Genomic DNA, 17,923 nt, shown 5'->3' on the forward strand with positions numbered 1-17,923 from the left:
AAAGGGTACCAGTCTGTTAGGTTGGGGAGCAATTTGGAACTCCTTAAGGGCTTGGGGTGTGTGGACTCAGATGAAAAAGGTTCTCTACTCCCCATTGATATCATTGAGTTGAGAACCCTATTCAATGCTCTTCAGGCTCAGTCTTTGTCGGCTTCAGTCTAGTTTTCTCCAGGTTCCAGTTGAACGACTTTCGTCTGTAGCTTATGTCAATCATCAGGGAGGAACAGGAGTTCCTTAGCGATGATAGAAGGAGCCAAGCTCATTCAGTGGGCGGACAGCTCACTTTTGTTCTCTGTCGGCGGTCCTTATCCCTGCTGTGAAACACTGGGAAGCGGATTTTCTAGACGGACAGGCATTTTCATCCGGGATCATGGAATCTTCATCCGGAGGTGTTTGTCGACCTGATTCTCAGATGGGACAGGCTGGAGTTGAATCTTAGGACATAGCAGAATGCCAAGCTTCCACAATACGGGTATGGGCCGGGGACCTCCAGGCCGTGCTGATAGATGTTTTTGGCAGTGCCTTGGTTATGTGTTCCCTTCATTTGCTCTCCTTCCTCAAGTGATTGATCGTTCAAACAGGAGGGGGCTTCGGGGATCCTCTTCGCTACTGCGTGGCTTTGCAGGACTTGGTGCGCCGATCTGGTGGGCATGTTCTTTCAGCTTCCTTTGCGGATTGACCTTCTAATTCAGGGGTTTCCCATTATCCGAATCTAGTGTCTCTGCAGTTTCCTGCTTGGAGATTGAACGTTTACTCTTATCTAATCGAGATTGTTGTGAGTTGGTACTAGTTACCTTGATTCAGGCACGTATGCCTGTTACTAGGAAACTTTACCATGAGATATGGCGTAAATATCTTTATTGGTGTGAATCCTCGGGCTACTCATGGAGTAGGGTTAGGATTCTCAGGGTTTTGTCTTTTCTCCAAGATTGGAGGAAGGGTTGTCAGCAGGTTCCTTAAAGGGACGGATTTCTGCTTTGTCTATTTTGTTTCTCAAGCGTCTGGCAGATGTTCCAGATGTTCAGTTTTTTTTTTTAATTGTCAGGCTCTATCTAGAATCAGGCCTGTGTTTAGACCAATAGCTCCTCCTTGGAGTTTGGATTTGGTTCTTAAAGTTCTTCAAGGGGTTCCGTTTGAACCTATGCATTCCATGAATATAAAGTTGTTATCTTGGAAAGTGTTATTTTTGGCTGCTTTTTCTTCTGCTCGCAGAGTTTTTGAGCTTTCGGCATTTCAATGTAATTCTCCTTATCTTATTTCCCATGCAGATAAGGTAGTGTTGCGTACCAAACCTGGTTTTCTTCCTAAGGTTGTTTCCAACTAAAATATTAATCAGGAAATTGTTGTTTTTTCCTTGTGTCCTAATCCTTCTTTTAAGAAGGAGTGTCCGTTACATAACTTGGACGTAGTCCGTGCCCTGAAGTTCTACTTGCAGGCGACTAAGGAATTTCATCAATCATCTTCATTATTTGTGTTTTTTTCTGGAAGATGTAGGGGCCAGAAAGCTATGGCTACCTCTCTTTCTTTTTGGCTGGAGAGTATCATCCGTTTTGCATATGAAACCGCTGGACAGCAGCCTCCTGAAAGAATTACGGCTCATTCTACTAGGGCTGTGGCTTCCTCATGGGTATTTGAAAATGATGCTTCTGTTGAACAGATTTGCAAGGCTGCAACTTGGTCGTCTCTTTACACTTTTTCCAAATTTTACAAATTTGGTACTTTTGTCTCGTCCGAGGCTGTTTTTGGAAGAAAGGTTCTTCAAGCAGTGGTGCCTTCCATCTAGGTTCCTGTCTTGTCCCTCCATTTCATCCGTGTCCTATAGCTTTGGTATTGTATCCCATAAGTAAGGATGAAATCCGTGGACTCGTCATATCTTGATAAATGTATTTATTTTACGATATGACAAGTCCACATTTCTAAGACAGGTCTTTATTTTTGTTAAACTTCAGTCACCTCTGCACCTTGGTTTTTCCTTTCTCTTCCTAACTTTGGTCGAATATATATATATATATACAGCTCTGCTGTGGTGCTCTTTGCCTCCTCTTGCTGACCAGGAGGCGATATCCCATAAGTAAGGATGAAATCCGTTGACTCGTCATATCGTAAAAGAAATACATTTATCAGGTAAGCATAAATTTCCTTTTTGCAGTTGTGAATAGGGGGCAAAGTAAATAATTAAAATATATTGCAAAGTTGTTTTTATTATTCTGTATTTTGTATTATTTCGCATATAATTTAGTTAAAAGCACGTTTAAGCAGTGGCAATACAGTGCAACCCTGTAAAAGTTAATGGGACAGTGTACTGTAGATTTTTCTTTCTTTACCTTGTTTTGCAGCAATTTTATCTGCTTGAGTGTATTCAATTGTTTACATATGGCTTGTTTACCTTTATTTTGTCATTTGAAATAGCTGTTTTTCCCTGCTGAAACCACATATACTACATTTTTCAATATTGATGTAATGGCTACAGAATAACTATGCAAACAAGATCCATTAGTACAAATTACACTACTAGTGGGGGTGGTAGAGATAGGTGCTAAAATGTCAAATTTCAATTGTAATCTCAGACAGAGATGAGATAAGGAAATATTTGTGTTTATAAAGAGTGATAAGATAATGAGCTATGTTCTCCATACAAGCTCAGCCCATTGTAATGGGTTATGGTTTCAAAGAGCAAAATCGACTATTTTTTATAAATCCCATACATTTTATACTCTGCAACTGGTTTAACAAGTCATTGAAAGCACATTAAGGGGAAGACATTTTTAAAGTACACCCTTCCTTTAAAAGTAGAGGGTAAATTGAAGTGATGTAAAGGAGCAAAATGAAAATGTAATTTCCATATAACTATAGGGTTAATCGTAATCTTGTGCTTCACTTTTTGGTAGAAAACTATTTGTAAACTTAAGCTTACCTGTCATAAAGAGCACATTCTGGTATTGCAATTGGTTGGTTAAACAGAATTACCAGAGAATGTTTAGCGCGGCTGACATTTGTTTAGCACCTCCTATACTTTTCATGGATAGTGTGTCTGTGCTAAACCTCGCCCAAATACAAGTTGTGAGTTATGTGTTGCGTGCGACTGGAGACCTGAAGTAAAATGTTAGGGCAAGAATAAAAGTATAGCAAATCACATGTAAAACATATGTATACATATACACAAATTCACTTTTACCATATATTAATGTAGCAAGACAAACCTTTTACACTTTGGTGATTGTGGTTCATGTTTTGCAGATAGTAAAATAGCCATTATCAGCTTTGTTTATGGTAACTGGCATCAAACTCATGAAATAAAGTTATAGCTGTTAAATAATAGCTACAGTAACATCATCAAATGATTAGAAAAGTCAGTTTTAAATGTTTATTTTAAAACAACCAGATAGTTTTGAATATAAACTTTCATCACCCCTTTGCCCCGAAATGTCACTGTTTATTAAATATTGCTATTGGCATTTATACCGGTGACTGCTTGTGTGATTCTGGATTTTATATATATATCTGGCCCATAGTAAATGATTGCTTTAAATAAATTAAATTTAAGTTAATTTTATACTAACTATATATTCCAGGATCGGTTAAGAATCCATTAGTTGGCCGCCCCCTAAGTTACACCTTCTTGTGTGGTGTGTTTGGTATGGTTGTGAGCTTTGCTTGCCAGCTTGGCTTCTCCCTTCTATGCGCACACCTGGAGTATATGCAGTGGCGCTAACTTAGCCATGAATTTGGCTGCACTGCCTGCTGCATAAAAAAAAACAACAGTCCAGAGCTGGGAACAGCCAACGTACACTCCAATAAAGCAAGTTTTAAAAGTATGTTTTAATTCATTGCCTGAGTATTTAAGCATGATATATGCACAGCATACATCATGTACATATGGCATGTTTAAAGGGATACTAAAAGCATTTTTTTTTTCTTTCATGAGTCAGACAGAGCATGCAATTTTAAGCAACTTTCTAATTTATTCCTATTGTTAATTTTTCTTCGTTCTCTTGCTATCTGTATTTGAAGAGCAGAAATATACGATTAGGAGCTGTCCCATTTTTGGGTCAGCACCTGGGTAGCGTTTGCTGATTGGTGGCTAAATGTAGCTGCCAATTAGCTGGCGCTACCCAGGGTGCTGAATCAAAAATGGGACAGCTCCTGAGATTACATTCCTGCTTTTTCAAACAAAGATACCAAGAGAACGAAGAGAAAATGATAATAGGAATACATTAGAAAGTTGCTTAAAATTGTGTGCTCTATCTTAATCATGAAAGAAAAATGTGGGTTTAGTATCCCTTTAAATCTTTATTTTTTTATTTTTAATGTTTCCTTTACATTTAAACTAATACTGCAATATCAGTTTTGAGTTTCCTTCAGATTTTTATTGCCCGATAAGGACAACAGCTTCTGCTTTACTGGAATATACTTCTGCAGGCGTGACAAGAAAACCTTCGTTTATTCAGCTTCTTACAAGTTACATGTCTCTAGAGACGTATATTTACATATAGTTATTTATGTGAAACCTATGGTATCATAGTAAAGCAAAAGATGTTCGATAAATCTACACGGCTAATTTTCTTTCTATTATAAGTATAACATTTCATAATTACTCTTATTGGAAATCCATATGTGGATGTTTAGAAACAAGAATTAGCTGCAGCACTCCTTATATGGCAGAATATTTCTATACACTTGGTATATTAGATACCATTACTATTTGCACAAGTGAAGATGTACAGAGAATTCCAACATTTATACTAAGCATATACAGGTGGCCCTCGTTTTACAATGGTTCCATTTACACCGTTTTAGAATAACAACCTTTTTTCCAGTCATGTGACTGCTATTGAAAAGCATTGAGTAGCAGTGCATTTATTAAAATAGCCAGTAGGCGGAGCTGTCCGCTTGTGTTGCAGCAAAGCCAAGCAAGCTGAAATGAATCAGTCAAACCAGACCTGAGCTACTGAGCAGATTTCAAAGGAACAAGATCTTCCTGTCTATAAATCAGTCCAGATTGGAATGCATAGAAAGAGCTGTTTGCAGAAAAATGCAAGTAAAGTCTGTGTTGTGTGATTATTTTATTAGGTTTATAATGCTGTTTAGCAAATGTTTTTGTTAATTTAGTTTAATTATATATTCTGTGTTGTGTGATTATTTTATTAGGTTTATAATGCTGTTTAGCATTTAAAGTCTTCATTTCAAAGCTTTAAAAATAATGTATTAGGTGTTACTTATGACAATTTTGAGAGGGGCCTGGAACCGATCTCCCTCACTTCCCATTGACTTACATTATAAACTGGGTTTCAATTTACAACCATTCCTTCTGGAGTCTAACCCCGGCGTAAACTGAGGGCTACCTGTATATATATATATTCACACACACACACACACACACACACACACACAATGGTTTTCTATTAGGATAATGCAAATAGCTTTTACAGACAATAAGTTGAATGTGCCAAGGAAAGACACACATAGCAACTACTGGTAAAGCTTTATTTTGCTGAGACATATGACTAGCAATTTATTGGCAAGCGTCAGCATAGTCTTAGCTTAATATTGCTTTATATAAATGGAAAGCCAACCATGATGGATCTGCTTCTTCCAGAAACACAGCCTGAAAAGTTCAATCATTTCAGCTCTGGAAAGTAATAGAAAAGAATGATATTGTAGAAGTTACGGTTAGATGAATTACATAACATTTAAGAAATGTGTTACCCATAAAAATAAGTAAATGATGGAAACAGACATCTTTATTATTTCACCGAAGGCTTAGTCATAATCTTGGTCTTCTTTACCTTAAAAAAAACTTTTAAATCGAACCAGGCAAAAACATGTGGCTTGACATTTAAATAAACTAAATAGTATTGCTTGTAGATGTTAATAACAGGTCCATCAGGCTAATATGAGCAGAGCAAATCATGAAACAATCAGCCAAAATAGAGAGAAACTGCCCATAACTGTTTCAAGTATTTTTTTCTTCAAAACCAGGAAAAAGAAAAGGAGGGACCGAGGGGAGGTTTAGAGAGAGAGAAAGGCAAAATATATCAGCCAAGTGTTAACATTTTTAGAATAAATTTACATCTTTTTTTACTGTAAATTTTTAATAGCTAAACTCTATCCACCATATGCCTTATTTGGAGGAGCCAATCTTAGTCCACAGACAACAAGGGTAGCCATGTTTAAAATGCATTATTTGGCAGTTGTTATCTGTTGACGCCAATTAGAGACTGATATGTAGCAGGGTCGGCCTTGATAAGTCAGTAGGGTGCATTTCAAGCTCTGAGAATTAACAACATGCTTAATTTACAGAACTAAATTGCATTAATGAAAATATATAGTACATATCATTTATATAAAAATCTCAGGGGTTTTACTGTCCCTTTAATGTGTTGGCCCTTCTCCCTGTTTTCTATTATTCTGTGATATGCTGTCATTTACCTGTGAGTGTTTTCATTTATGTAACATAACTCATTGACAGAGGTGTTGTTAATATTTAACCATTAAGATTATAGAGATCTTCTTTGTCAAGGTATAGAAATATCTAGTAACAGACAAGTAAGAAATTACAGTTAAAGGGCCAGTCTACTCCAGAATTGTTATGGTTTAAACCCCAAGGCAGAACTTAGAGTGATCTGAGATGTCATCAAAGAAAATGCAGCATGTCTGCAGAAAGAACAGGAACTGTTAGCACTTTAACTTTTCAGTGCTGCTCCACATTAGGCTGTTCTTTTTAAACAGAGCTGTTCTCTGGGTGCATTGTATTAGTTTTCCTTAACACAGTGCATCCAGAGCAAAGTGCTATTTAAAGACAACAGTCAAATATGCAGTAGTGCTGCAAAGCAGCAGTGCATTGATTGTTGTCTGGCCCAGATTTTTGCAAGCTCGTTCACTAGCTTTTCACAGTCAGCAAAGCTGTTTCCTCTGAATGTAAGATGTTCATATTAGCAATGCACCTTTTTAATTACTACATTTCTATGTTAGACTAAGAGAAAAGGAAACAAATTAATTTGAGACATTTTACAATTACTTTTTTTGTCTGCAGCTAATTTGCAATGCAATTTTCAACTACTGCACTAGATTATACTTTAAATATTGCTTTATTCTCCAGTTAACCAACACATTGCAGTTGATCTGGTGCTTTAGTGTAACTGACAAATTTACAATTTTATTTTATTTAAAAATGACCTGCAGAAAAAGTTTCACTAAAAACATCTCATCGCAGAAAGTGAAAAAAAGTTCTGTTTCTGGGGGTTTAAAAAAGATAGATAATCCCTTTATTACCAATTTTCCAGTTTTGCATAACCAAAACAGTTATATTTATATACTTATTACCTCTGTGATTACCTTGTATCTAAGCTTCTGCAAACTGCCCCTTTATCTCAGTTTTTTTGACAGATTTGCATTTTAGCCAACCAGGGCTGACTCATAAGTACCTCCACATGAGTGAGCACAATGTTATCTATGTGGCACACATAAACTAGCGCTATCTAGCTATGAAAAACTGTTGAAATGCCCAAAGTTAAAGGGATACTAAACCCATTTTTTTATTTCATGATTCAGATAGAGCATGAGATTTTAAGCACCTTTCTAATTTACTCCTATTGTCAATTTTTCTTTGCTCTCATGCTATCTTGATTTGAAAAAGCAGTACTGTAAGCTTTAGTGCCAGACCATTTTTTGTTCAGCACATGGGTAGCACTTGCTGATTTGTGGCTAAATGTAGCAAATTAATCAGCAGCTCTACCAAGGTGCTGAACTAAAAAATGGGCCGGCTCCTAACCTTTTATTACTGCTTTTTCAAATCAAGATAACATGAGAACAAAGAAAAATTAATAATAGGAGTAAATTAGAAAGTTGCTTAAAATTGCATGCTCTATCTGAATCACGAAAGAAAAAATGAGGGGTTCGTATCCCTTTAAGAGGCTTAGAAAATTAGCATATGAGCCTACCTAGGTTTAGCTTTCAACAAAGAATACCAAGAGAGCAAAGCAAATTTGATGATAAGAGTAAATTAGAAAGTTGTTTTTAAAATGGCATGACCTATAAGAATCATGAGAGTTTAATTGTGACTTGACTGTCCCTTAAAATTAAAATGTGTAGGCCAATGAAGCCTAGCCAAAATTTGTAGTGCCTTTAACCTGGCTGTAATATAGAGGTATTTTTCAGCACTTTTTGTGGGACAGCATGCTACTACTGTTTATTGCTTGAAACTTCAGTGAAACATCAGCAAATGACTACCTACATATACTTGTAATGTAATACCAACCACCTGGCAGCATACTGCTAGCTGTATCTTGTTTTGTTGTCTATGTTAAATTCTGGCTTCTATAAAGGAATTAACATTTGTAATAGCCTTACCTTTAAAAATAGCAGAAGTGGGTAACTCACTTGAAAGTAACTTATTATAGGAGTTGGCAGATATCCTAACAGATTCAGATACATTTCTGGGACCGGGAGGCAGGAGTTTAGTTCGGGAGATCTAGTGCAGAGTTGTGATGATCCACGGTGGAATCATAATGGTTTTGGGCAGGGTCAGTATTGTGGCTAAGTGGGTCCAAGTTTATTTTGGCCATACATATTTAAAACATGGCTAAATGAAATAAAATAAAAAAAATAGTTGCTAACAGTATTTTGTATCTGTTGTACCACAGGCTGGGATGATACGAACAAATGAAGATGAATATTTCATTGAACCTTTGGAAAAAGGGAAACAAACGGAAGAAGAAAAAGGAAGAATACATGTAATATACAAAAGGTCTACTGCAAAGCAAGTTTCCCTTGATGAACCACAAACCACACCAGGTCAGTTAGAGACAGCTGCCCCTTATGCTCAATTAGCTGTATTTAAAATATTTTTAATGCAGATGTATGATTGCTAAATGGTTAACAAATCGTATTGAGTGAGTGATTACATATTAACCTGTTAACTGGGGATAACACATTAACTTGTCATTTACAAATACTTCCTCACTAGGCATAACAAGGTAAGTTGTGACATTTTCATAATATGCAATAGTAAAGATACCATTGTTATTTCATTCCCACAATGAAAACAGTCACAATGTTTTGATTCCATTTTCCAGAAATGAGCCAGTTAACAAGTTAATATTAAAATTAACACACACTCTTTTTTTAGTCTTATATTTTCCTCTTAGAGGTTGATAAGGCAGTAATTCATAGGAGCTCTTGTTTGTAAGTATTCTGAATATATAAATAATAAGTGTCTAGTATTTTTGGGATATTTTCTATGTGTAAAGAATGACACAAGCATTTTCTTTAAAAAGTGTCACCAGTGTTGTTTTGTCAGAACTTTAAATTAAAGGGACATGATACCCAAACGTTGAAGCACTTTTAAGTGATGCAGTTACATCTACCCCTATATATTTGTTAGCATGAGTGTACTGGTGATCTCCCTTGGCCTAACTCCCATTTGAGTATATACATTTAAAGCCAATGTTGTAGAAAAAAAATCTCCTCCGTTGTCAGTATTGTAACACACAATAGATCATTTAATAGCTCAACTGTACTTTCTATCACTGAAATTTGAAATGCCAGTATTTCCAATGGAGCAGAGGACTCTGGGTGAGAATATGCAACTGGGACATAAATGGATGTTTAAGATAATAGTAAAATTCTTACTATAAATGAGAGAATAAAAAAAAACTAATAGGTGGTGCCTTTAAATATGAATACAAAACAATGAAAGCAATTTATCAAATAGTCCATATGTATCCAAAAAAGTTTAATGTCTCTTCTAACTTCTATCAGCTGATCTTCTCTAAATACATCCTATATATATATATATATATATATATATATACAAAAGGAAAGTACAAGATATAGGAAATAGAGACACATAATATGCAGCAGCCAGTTGTGTTTATTCAGACAGGCTGCACTCACAGAGGTATAGCTCACTGGTTCCAGCAATCCAAAAATTCAACAGGTTTCACGTGTAGAATGAAATATTTATTAAAACAAATAAGAGGACCCTAAACAAAGTGTACCACTATAGAAAATGCATATTTGTAACACATTTCTTTGCTATAAACAAACCATTTCCTCACACAAATGCCACAGAAAATCTAAACTGCTAATGTTTTCACTGCATCAGGGGTATAAGCATATGCAAATGAGCTATGAATGGATGTTGGAAGTAAAAAGGTGAGACATTTTGTAGTGTATTTGCTTATTGTTACCCATAGTCTTCTGCTCCAGTGGTAAACACTGGTAGTTCAGAGGCAGAATGTTCATATAGGCTATGCAGTCATGTGGTATCTGACAAGCTAATACTGCAAAGCCAGAATTAAATAACCATTAGGTGTTACCCTTTGAAAGCTTTATGGCATGTTACATTTACATTTATCATCAGTGTCTCAATTACGGTATAGAACTAACTAAAATCTAGTGATCAATTTTAAAATCAGCCATATACATTAGTGGGAGATTCAATGTTTTGCACTGAAGAGTAAATCAATCCAGTCGCCCTTGCCTGAGGGTTGGAACGTGTCTGTCTAGCTCATTTATGCTTTCATTGATAATGTGGCATAAACAGCAATGCATACACATTTTAATGTAAGGGTGTGCATGTTATATTAATTTGCAAAGAGAATGGTTATAATGTGGTATCACTTTTATATTCTTAAGTTTTCTCAGTGATACCCGTGAGGTAAATTCATTATATCCCAGAAAGCAGTGTCTGTCAGCCTCAAGCACATCTAGAAGGTCAGATTGTAAGTATTTCCCTGTATGGGCTGATCACTTTTATTGACCCACTTGTGCTTATTTAGCAAAATGCTTACCAACATTTTGCTTGTTAGCAATATTTGAGGACTGGAGCTGAGAAACTCTGATATAAAGTGAGACACAGGTCAAGTGTATCACTGTGAAAAGATGTCACATAAACATATCATATATATATATAGCGTTGAATGATGATATTATGTAGCTGAGTGGGGGCAGTGTAATACTTTATAATATCCTAACTTTTTCTGATATCCAAAGCACAAATTAATTGCATTATTTAACAATGTATTGATAATTTGGGTAGTAGTCATTGACTAATTGTAATATTAGCTAATGTTAGCTTCTATTTGGCTAACATTTTAGCACTCAATAAAAAGGTCATGGTAACAACAGTGTGTGCGTGTATATTAGTAGCGGTGTCCAAAAAACGTTTGGCTATATAGTATATATACACACACACATAGATAGATAGATAGATAGATAGATAGATAGATAGACACACACAGATTTGGCAAGCTTGTTTACTGGCTATTTGACAAAGCAGAATATTTTGTCTTATGTGCAGTAAAAGATGAATGAAGCTCATATTAATTTTTAACGCTAGTTTGAACTAAACTGTGATATACCGTTGAATTTACCATAACTTTATTGCTACAGCATATAAAGACAATTATACAAATATACAATTGGGTGCTTCCAACTTTGTAGCAGCAGTTTGAGGAAGGACCTTTTCTGTTCCAGCATGCCCCTGTGTACAACGTATCCATAAAGACATGGTTTGACAAGTTTGGTGTGGAGGAACACTAGTGGCCTGCACAGAACCCAAGCCTTAACCCCAATGAACACCTTTGGGGTGAATTGGAATGCTGATTGTAAGCCAGAAATTCTTTTCCAACATCAGTGGCTGAATGGGCACAAATCCCAACAGGCACACTCCAAAAATCTTGTGGAAAGCCAGAAAATTTGTGGCTGTTACAGCTGCAACTCTATATTAATAACCATGGTCTCAGAATGGGACGTCCAACAAACTGATATAGGTCTGATAGTCAGGTGTCCACATACTTTTGGCCATATAGTATGTGTGTGTGTGATTAAAGTGTATTAAGTACTTTATTTTACATAATGTCTGCTCTAGAAATTTTCTTTATAAGAAGCATATCTCTCTTTTTCTGCTTTGGCTAACAGATTGATTGATAAATAGATAGATAGATAGATAGATAGATAGATAGATAGATAGATAGGCAAATAGTCATCAAAATCATTGAACTACAATTAGCTTTTTCTCACCACAGTTTATTTTATTATTTTCATACATTTTAAAATAAATGAACAGTCATCTGGCTCCCCCTTGCACAAACTGGGGTACTTCAGCTTATAGAAATGGTTGAAATCTTTAAGCACTTCATTTGAGAAAGTTATTTTGTGGTAATTGTCTCTAAACAAAATGAAAGGCCGCAAATGAGCCTTTATCCCTATACTTCCTGTAAGCAATTTCTGTTCACCAGTGAGCCGGAGTGCTTGTGTATATGGTGAGGTTGTCATGACATTGGGCTTAAGTGCCTTTGTCACAGGTGTGAAAAGAGCAAGATTAAAGAATTATTTGGGTGTTGCTCCTGGTTGCTTGGGAATGCAAGACCTTGGAGCAGTCAGACAACACAATAGATTTCTTGCTTTCTAATAACTCCCCTGGGACTTTTTAGCTCTGTAATAAGTTGTCTGTACGATATTCAATCTTAAGAGTGCACTGATTATTTGACAATTAATTTTCTTCACTGCTATATTAATATTCTCAGCAATAATTACTGGACTGTTGGATAACAGTTTGTCTAATCTATGCACAATACAGGAAGCACACACTGCACTGTCCTTAAAATACATTATATAGTTATGTTTAGAAAATTGATCAGTATTAAATTAAATTGTGTATTCTAACTATAGCCTTTTTAGCCACCAAGTTTATTGAATTATATTATCTGCATACATTACAAAGATAAGATAGCCAATTACATATGAATCAGATAATATTTGATTAATTAAAAAATACCTTCATCTTTATCCAAATACATATTTATTGTTTGTTTATTGTCAAGCTCAATGGTTAATTATAACTTCTATATTTCCAGATCTTTTATATTTTACACCAATCATACACCATTTTAAACATTTAATAGATTTCTATATAAACGTATTTCTCTATGTGTGTATGTATATATATATATATATATATATATATATATATATATATATATATATATATATATATATATATATTATGACACAATTCATATATGTATATTAAATATCACATTTGTAAATGTGTCAATTTAAAAGAAATACACAGGCCAAATGATCTTTGTATATTAACATTTGCTTTGATTTTGGTCAAATTGACAAATGCCTTTTAGGTTACAATGTGTGGATTGCAGTACCGTTCTGAAACATTTTTTTTTTTTTTAACAGCTTATTTTTGTAGACAATTAACACATTTCCCTTTTCTGCAGAGATGAAACAAATGTAGGGTTTCCTTATCACTTTTTTTTTTACTGTCTGGGTAGACAAAGGGCTTTATTGAATCCCCTGTAAGAAGCTGAGCTGGCCATTTGATGCTCTGAAAGGAAATTCTCAATGTTGTGGCTGGCTCTGGATTTTTTTCAGCTTTCATAGCCCTTTACAGCAAGTTTTCTTTACATGTTGTTCAAGCAAATAGAGGTCAGTCTGAGGATCTTTTTTTTTTTTTAATGCCATGAGACCCACCCTTTAATCTGTCCTTTCCTGTGGGAATTTTGGCTTTAAGAAAGGAGCCATAGACATTTTGTAATGACATACTTTTACAAGCTACGCATTTTATCACTCAATTACTATAATTCTTCACCAATTGTAATCTGATGCAAAATCAACAAGAAAAACAACATATGGTTTAACTCTTTAAATATTAAATGCAGTACGTTTGTCTTTGTTGTAAAGTCAAGTGTCATTAATTGAAGTTTGATGTTAAAGGCTTCTTAACAATGTCACTTTCTTTTCTTTTCTAATGAAGATTTTCATAACATAAATCTCTGTTTTACATGCCCTGGATTTGCAAGAGTAACTTTCCCTGATTAAATCTCAAGATGCTTTTCTGATAGTTTGATGCACCTGACAAGTGTTTTCAGCAAGCAGTTGGCATATTGTTTGGTTCCTGCGCACGAAACCTGACTTAGTGAACTCCATGGAAACTAAAGGGACACTATGCTTTTGATTTTCTTTGTTCCATGTGAAAGGGGATATATATATATATATATATATTTCCAAATGGTGGAAACCTAAATGAGTGTGTATGTGTGTATATATATATATACTTGCGGGTAACACCTTTTCCTTTGTACACATGTATTTCCTTGCAAACCTCATCCAGCTATCTTCAAAAGAACTAAAAGGAATTCCAATTAGAGAGAAAGCAGGAAGCTGGAAGGACATGACTCTTCCCTGCTTGAAGAGTACATTTTTTCTTTGGTGAAACACTGAACTTTGTTTTTAAAAACAACTTTAAATAACTAAACTAGACTCGCATGTAGTCATGTTATTTAATGTCAAGATCCAGAGTGTCCATACTCTGTTTTCAAGAAGAACAGCAGAATCTAAATGGATATTCCAATTATATTGCCTGTTTCCCAGAGGGTTAAATAATACGGAAGACTTATCCCACCTCCTGAACCTCAATTAACTAACTATGCCTAAAAACGTCTGAATTTGGGGGAATTGTTTAATCTCACTAATCCCCGGTGTAGAAGTGAACGCCTAGGGGTATATACCACACGAATATTGCCCTTTGTTTTCCTCTCTCTATCTCCAAACGACTGTAAAATACGTATTTCCACCTCTCTCCCCCCTTTTTTTGAACAAAAGATGCATTCTCACCTCTCTCTACTTTTGAATAAATTATATAGGACATTTGCCAATGAACTGTAAAGGACACATTACACTATTATTATCTTGGGTCCAATCCTCTATTTTTAAGGGAAGCTGGATATACTCTATTTTTAAGGGATGCTGGATACACACTTAACTTTTATCTCATACTTTGCAAAATACGTGAGAATTTATGGGTTTTTCTCCAGTATAGACTCACATTACAACAATTTAGACTTAGATTCCCCCTATGGTCTCGATTTAGTTTCTAGGAGTCGAAGTTAAGATATTTTCCTCCACATTATTCTCACTAGCTTTATACAACACCACAGCACACGTTGCTGTAATCTCTGAATATACCCGTTTCTCTTTAGCTACTAGCGTAATTATCTTTAGTACTTGTTTCTTATATATCTCCAGAGAATTCACCCTGGTTTCATACTCATTTAATTGTTGCCTTTAACCAACACTGATATTTTAATTTAACTCAATGGTCTAAATCATGCCCTAGTTATACTTGGCAACCTGACTAGTCCTCCAAATTTTGGCCGTCGTTATACACCATCACCTGATGTATAATCCAGATGGCTTCGACTCTCATATATAGTATCCCTCTTTTGACGGGCCACCTGGGCGTTTTAGTTTTTAACTTTTTACTTTTCTATTATTGGTTAGTTTAGCCCACTAACCTTATTCACTGTTGTATTGTATTGACTGACATATATTGACCAACACACCGAGCTAAATATAACATGCTGCAAATACCTAGCAAAATATAGGTAAACTGTACAGGAAAAATCGACCACATCCTCCTGTCATCATCAGTATTATGAGAAATAATTAAGAACTGATAGGCCTAACTGAGCTTTTTACTTTTAGCCCACAAATCCTAATCACTGTGACAATCACTTTGCAAAATGGGTTATTGACTGCTATTTATAGATTCACACACCGAGCAAATAAATGTAACAATATCTAGCGAAATATGTGTAAGTCTGTATAGGATGCATCAACCATATCCCCTTGTCACTATTATAACAGATAAACAAACAATTAATGTCCAATAGGACTAGACCTTTCACACACACCCACAGTATGATTTAATATAAAACGCATCCAATAGGATGCATCGATCATATCCTCCTGTCATTATTATAACAGATAGGTAAACAAACAACCAAGGTCCAATAGGATTAGACTTTTCACACACACCCACAGTATGATCTAACACAAAACACATTCAAAAGTACCAGCCGCTAACCGGCTCTATATCATTATGTTATATATTAAATTTACAACAGAGGAAGATAAGAATGAGTGAGCTTCAACATCTGGACTATCTAAATATAGGCACAGCACCGATTAGTTTAAACAAGAAGAACTGCATATCCTGTATGTGAGATAGAGAAATAAAGAGATAAGCGCCAATGAGATCGGACCTCTTATACACACTCACTGTGTTATCCAATCGCAAGCATACTAAACATTACGCTCGCATAACAACACTATCTCATAGCCAATAATACCAACCGAAAAAACGTCTGCGTAGTTTATCTTACTGTATTTGCTGGAAATTGATTATAAGAAAACCTCTGACTCCCCTAATACAAAACCCTAAAACAAAAAGGCCAAAAAGCAGCTACGATATACAGCTTTAAAGCAGAAAAGGCTGGGTCTGATTATGTAAACCTTTTTGAACGTTTGATATAACTACATAACACATTCAAATATAGATGTTATATATAAAGGATTTTAACGTATTTATTACAAATGTTATTATGAATTTCATTGATTTTAAGAAACCGGAAGTACTAGACAGACACTTCCGGTTCATAACCAAGCTGACCGGTTAACAATCCGGTATTAAAGACCACCATACAAACTTAAAACCAGTCTTGATAAAGGTCTTTGAAAGACCGAAACGCGTCGACTGGTAAGCCTAGTTTCATTTTTATATCTGAGTGTAAACAATCTACACTATTGCATCTTTCTCTTACAGAAGGATTGCCCAGGGACCAATTAAATTTGCTAAGAAGATTGTACACCATAGATTTATATACAGCAATTGGATGCTGACATTTACATAAATTGGAGCTGTACACTTTTGCCTACTTCTCCTACACTTATCATAGGATTCATTAATATTGCATCTGGTTATTTGACCTCTACCACTCACAATTTTGTTTCTTCACACGGATTTCTACACACCTTATTTTCGGACTACACCTATTTTTTGTTTTTTATTTTTTTATTTGTATAGTTTTTATTATTTTTTACGGAGCTTTTATTTTTCACAGAATTTTTATTTTTATTATTATATTTTTTCACATAGTTTTTATTCATCATCACTTCTTCCATCAAGTTTTTCCTCACTAGGATCTATTGGACATTTATTATTCAGCATATTATTTTATGACTCCACAATTTTTTCTATTTTTTCTATGTTAAACACATAGTCAAAGGACCCTTCTTAGGTGCACGCTTGCACCTTACTATTAACCCACTAGGGAGAGTAGTTTCTCCACTTTTATATCCACGTTATCCACTACTCATTTTTAACACAGACTATTCTTTACTCAAACACAATTTACATTTGTTTAATGAACCTAAACCATCTCTCAAGCCATTAATCTGACAGGCAGCATTGTATTGTGTTTTATCGCTTTTTAACACATTGTGTTTTATCGCTTTTTATCACATTGTTGTATAACTCATTTTATGTATGTATAATTAACATGGATCCATGAATTAAATGTTTTGCTTAATGAATTGTACCATTACATTTGTACTCTTGTTGTAAATATCAACGTTCTGGTTAATTAGACCCAGCCTCCGTCAAGTTTGGCGCTTTGGTGCTCAACAATTATTTCTGTTTTCAACTCACATGGTGCATAGCCAGCTTACCTTTAGTTTCTCCCTTTCCAGGGAGGGTTGAGATCTCCGTGTCTGACAGAAACTCCAGACTCCTCCTCTTTCACAAAGTCTCACCCACTTAGAGTGAAATAGTCCTATTTCTGCTAAGGGGAGCTAAATAACCCCAGAGCCACACAGAAATGTAAGCACCATATATTTCCCCACAGTGCAGGGTGATCACACAGCAGGACTGCTGACAGGCTTGCATTTAGTGTATTGTAGGAAGTGTTATTGCCCATTACTAGATGATCTCACTATCCCTCTAACCACCAGACTGTGCTCCAGCTCCTCCCGCCAGCAGCAGCAGTGTTTACTGAAGTATTTCTGTTCTTTGTCCAGGGGGAACTTAGTTCCACCTGCAAAAATATTGCAGGAAATTCGTTCC

General features: G+C 35.4%; 1 protein-coding gene across 1 annotated transcript in view; it reads left to right on the plus strand.

Annotated features, from left to right (window-relative positions):
* The window catches only part of ADAMTS3 (ADAM metallopeptidase with thrombospondin type 1 motif 3), a 357,608-nt gene that overhangs the window by 164,584 nt on the left and 175,101 nt on the right, over positions 1-17,923 (plus strand). Inside the window, exon 4 of the mRNA XM_053703328.1 lies at positions 8,643-8,793. Coding sequence (XP_053559303.1) covers positions 8,643-8,793 — 151 coding nt within the window. The remainder of the gene's footprint in view (positions 1-8,642; positions 8,794-17,923) is intronic.

This window comes from Bombina bombina, chromosome 2 (assembly GCF_027579735.1).
Source record: "Bombina bombina isolate aBomBom1 chromosome 2, aBomBom1.pri, whole genome shotgun sequence".
NCBI lineage: Eukaryota > Metazoa > Chordata > Amphibia > Anura > Bombinatoridae > Bombina > Bombina bombina.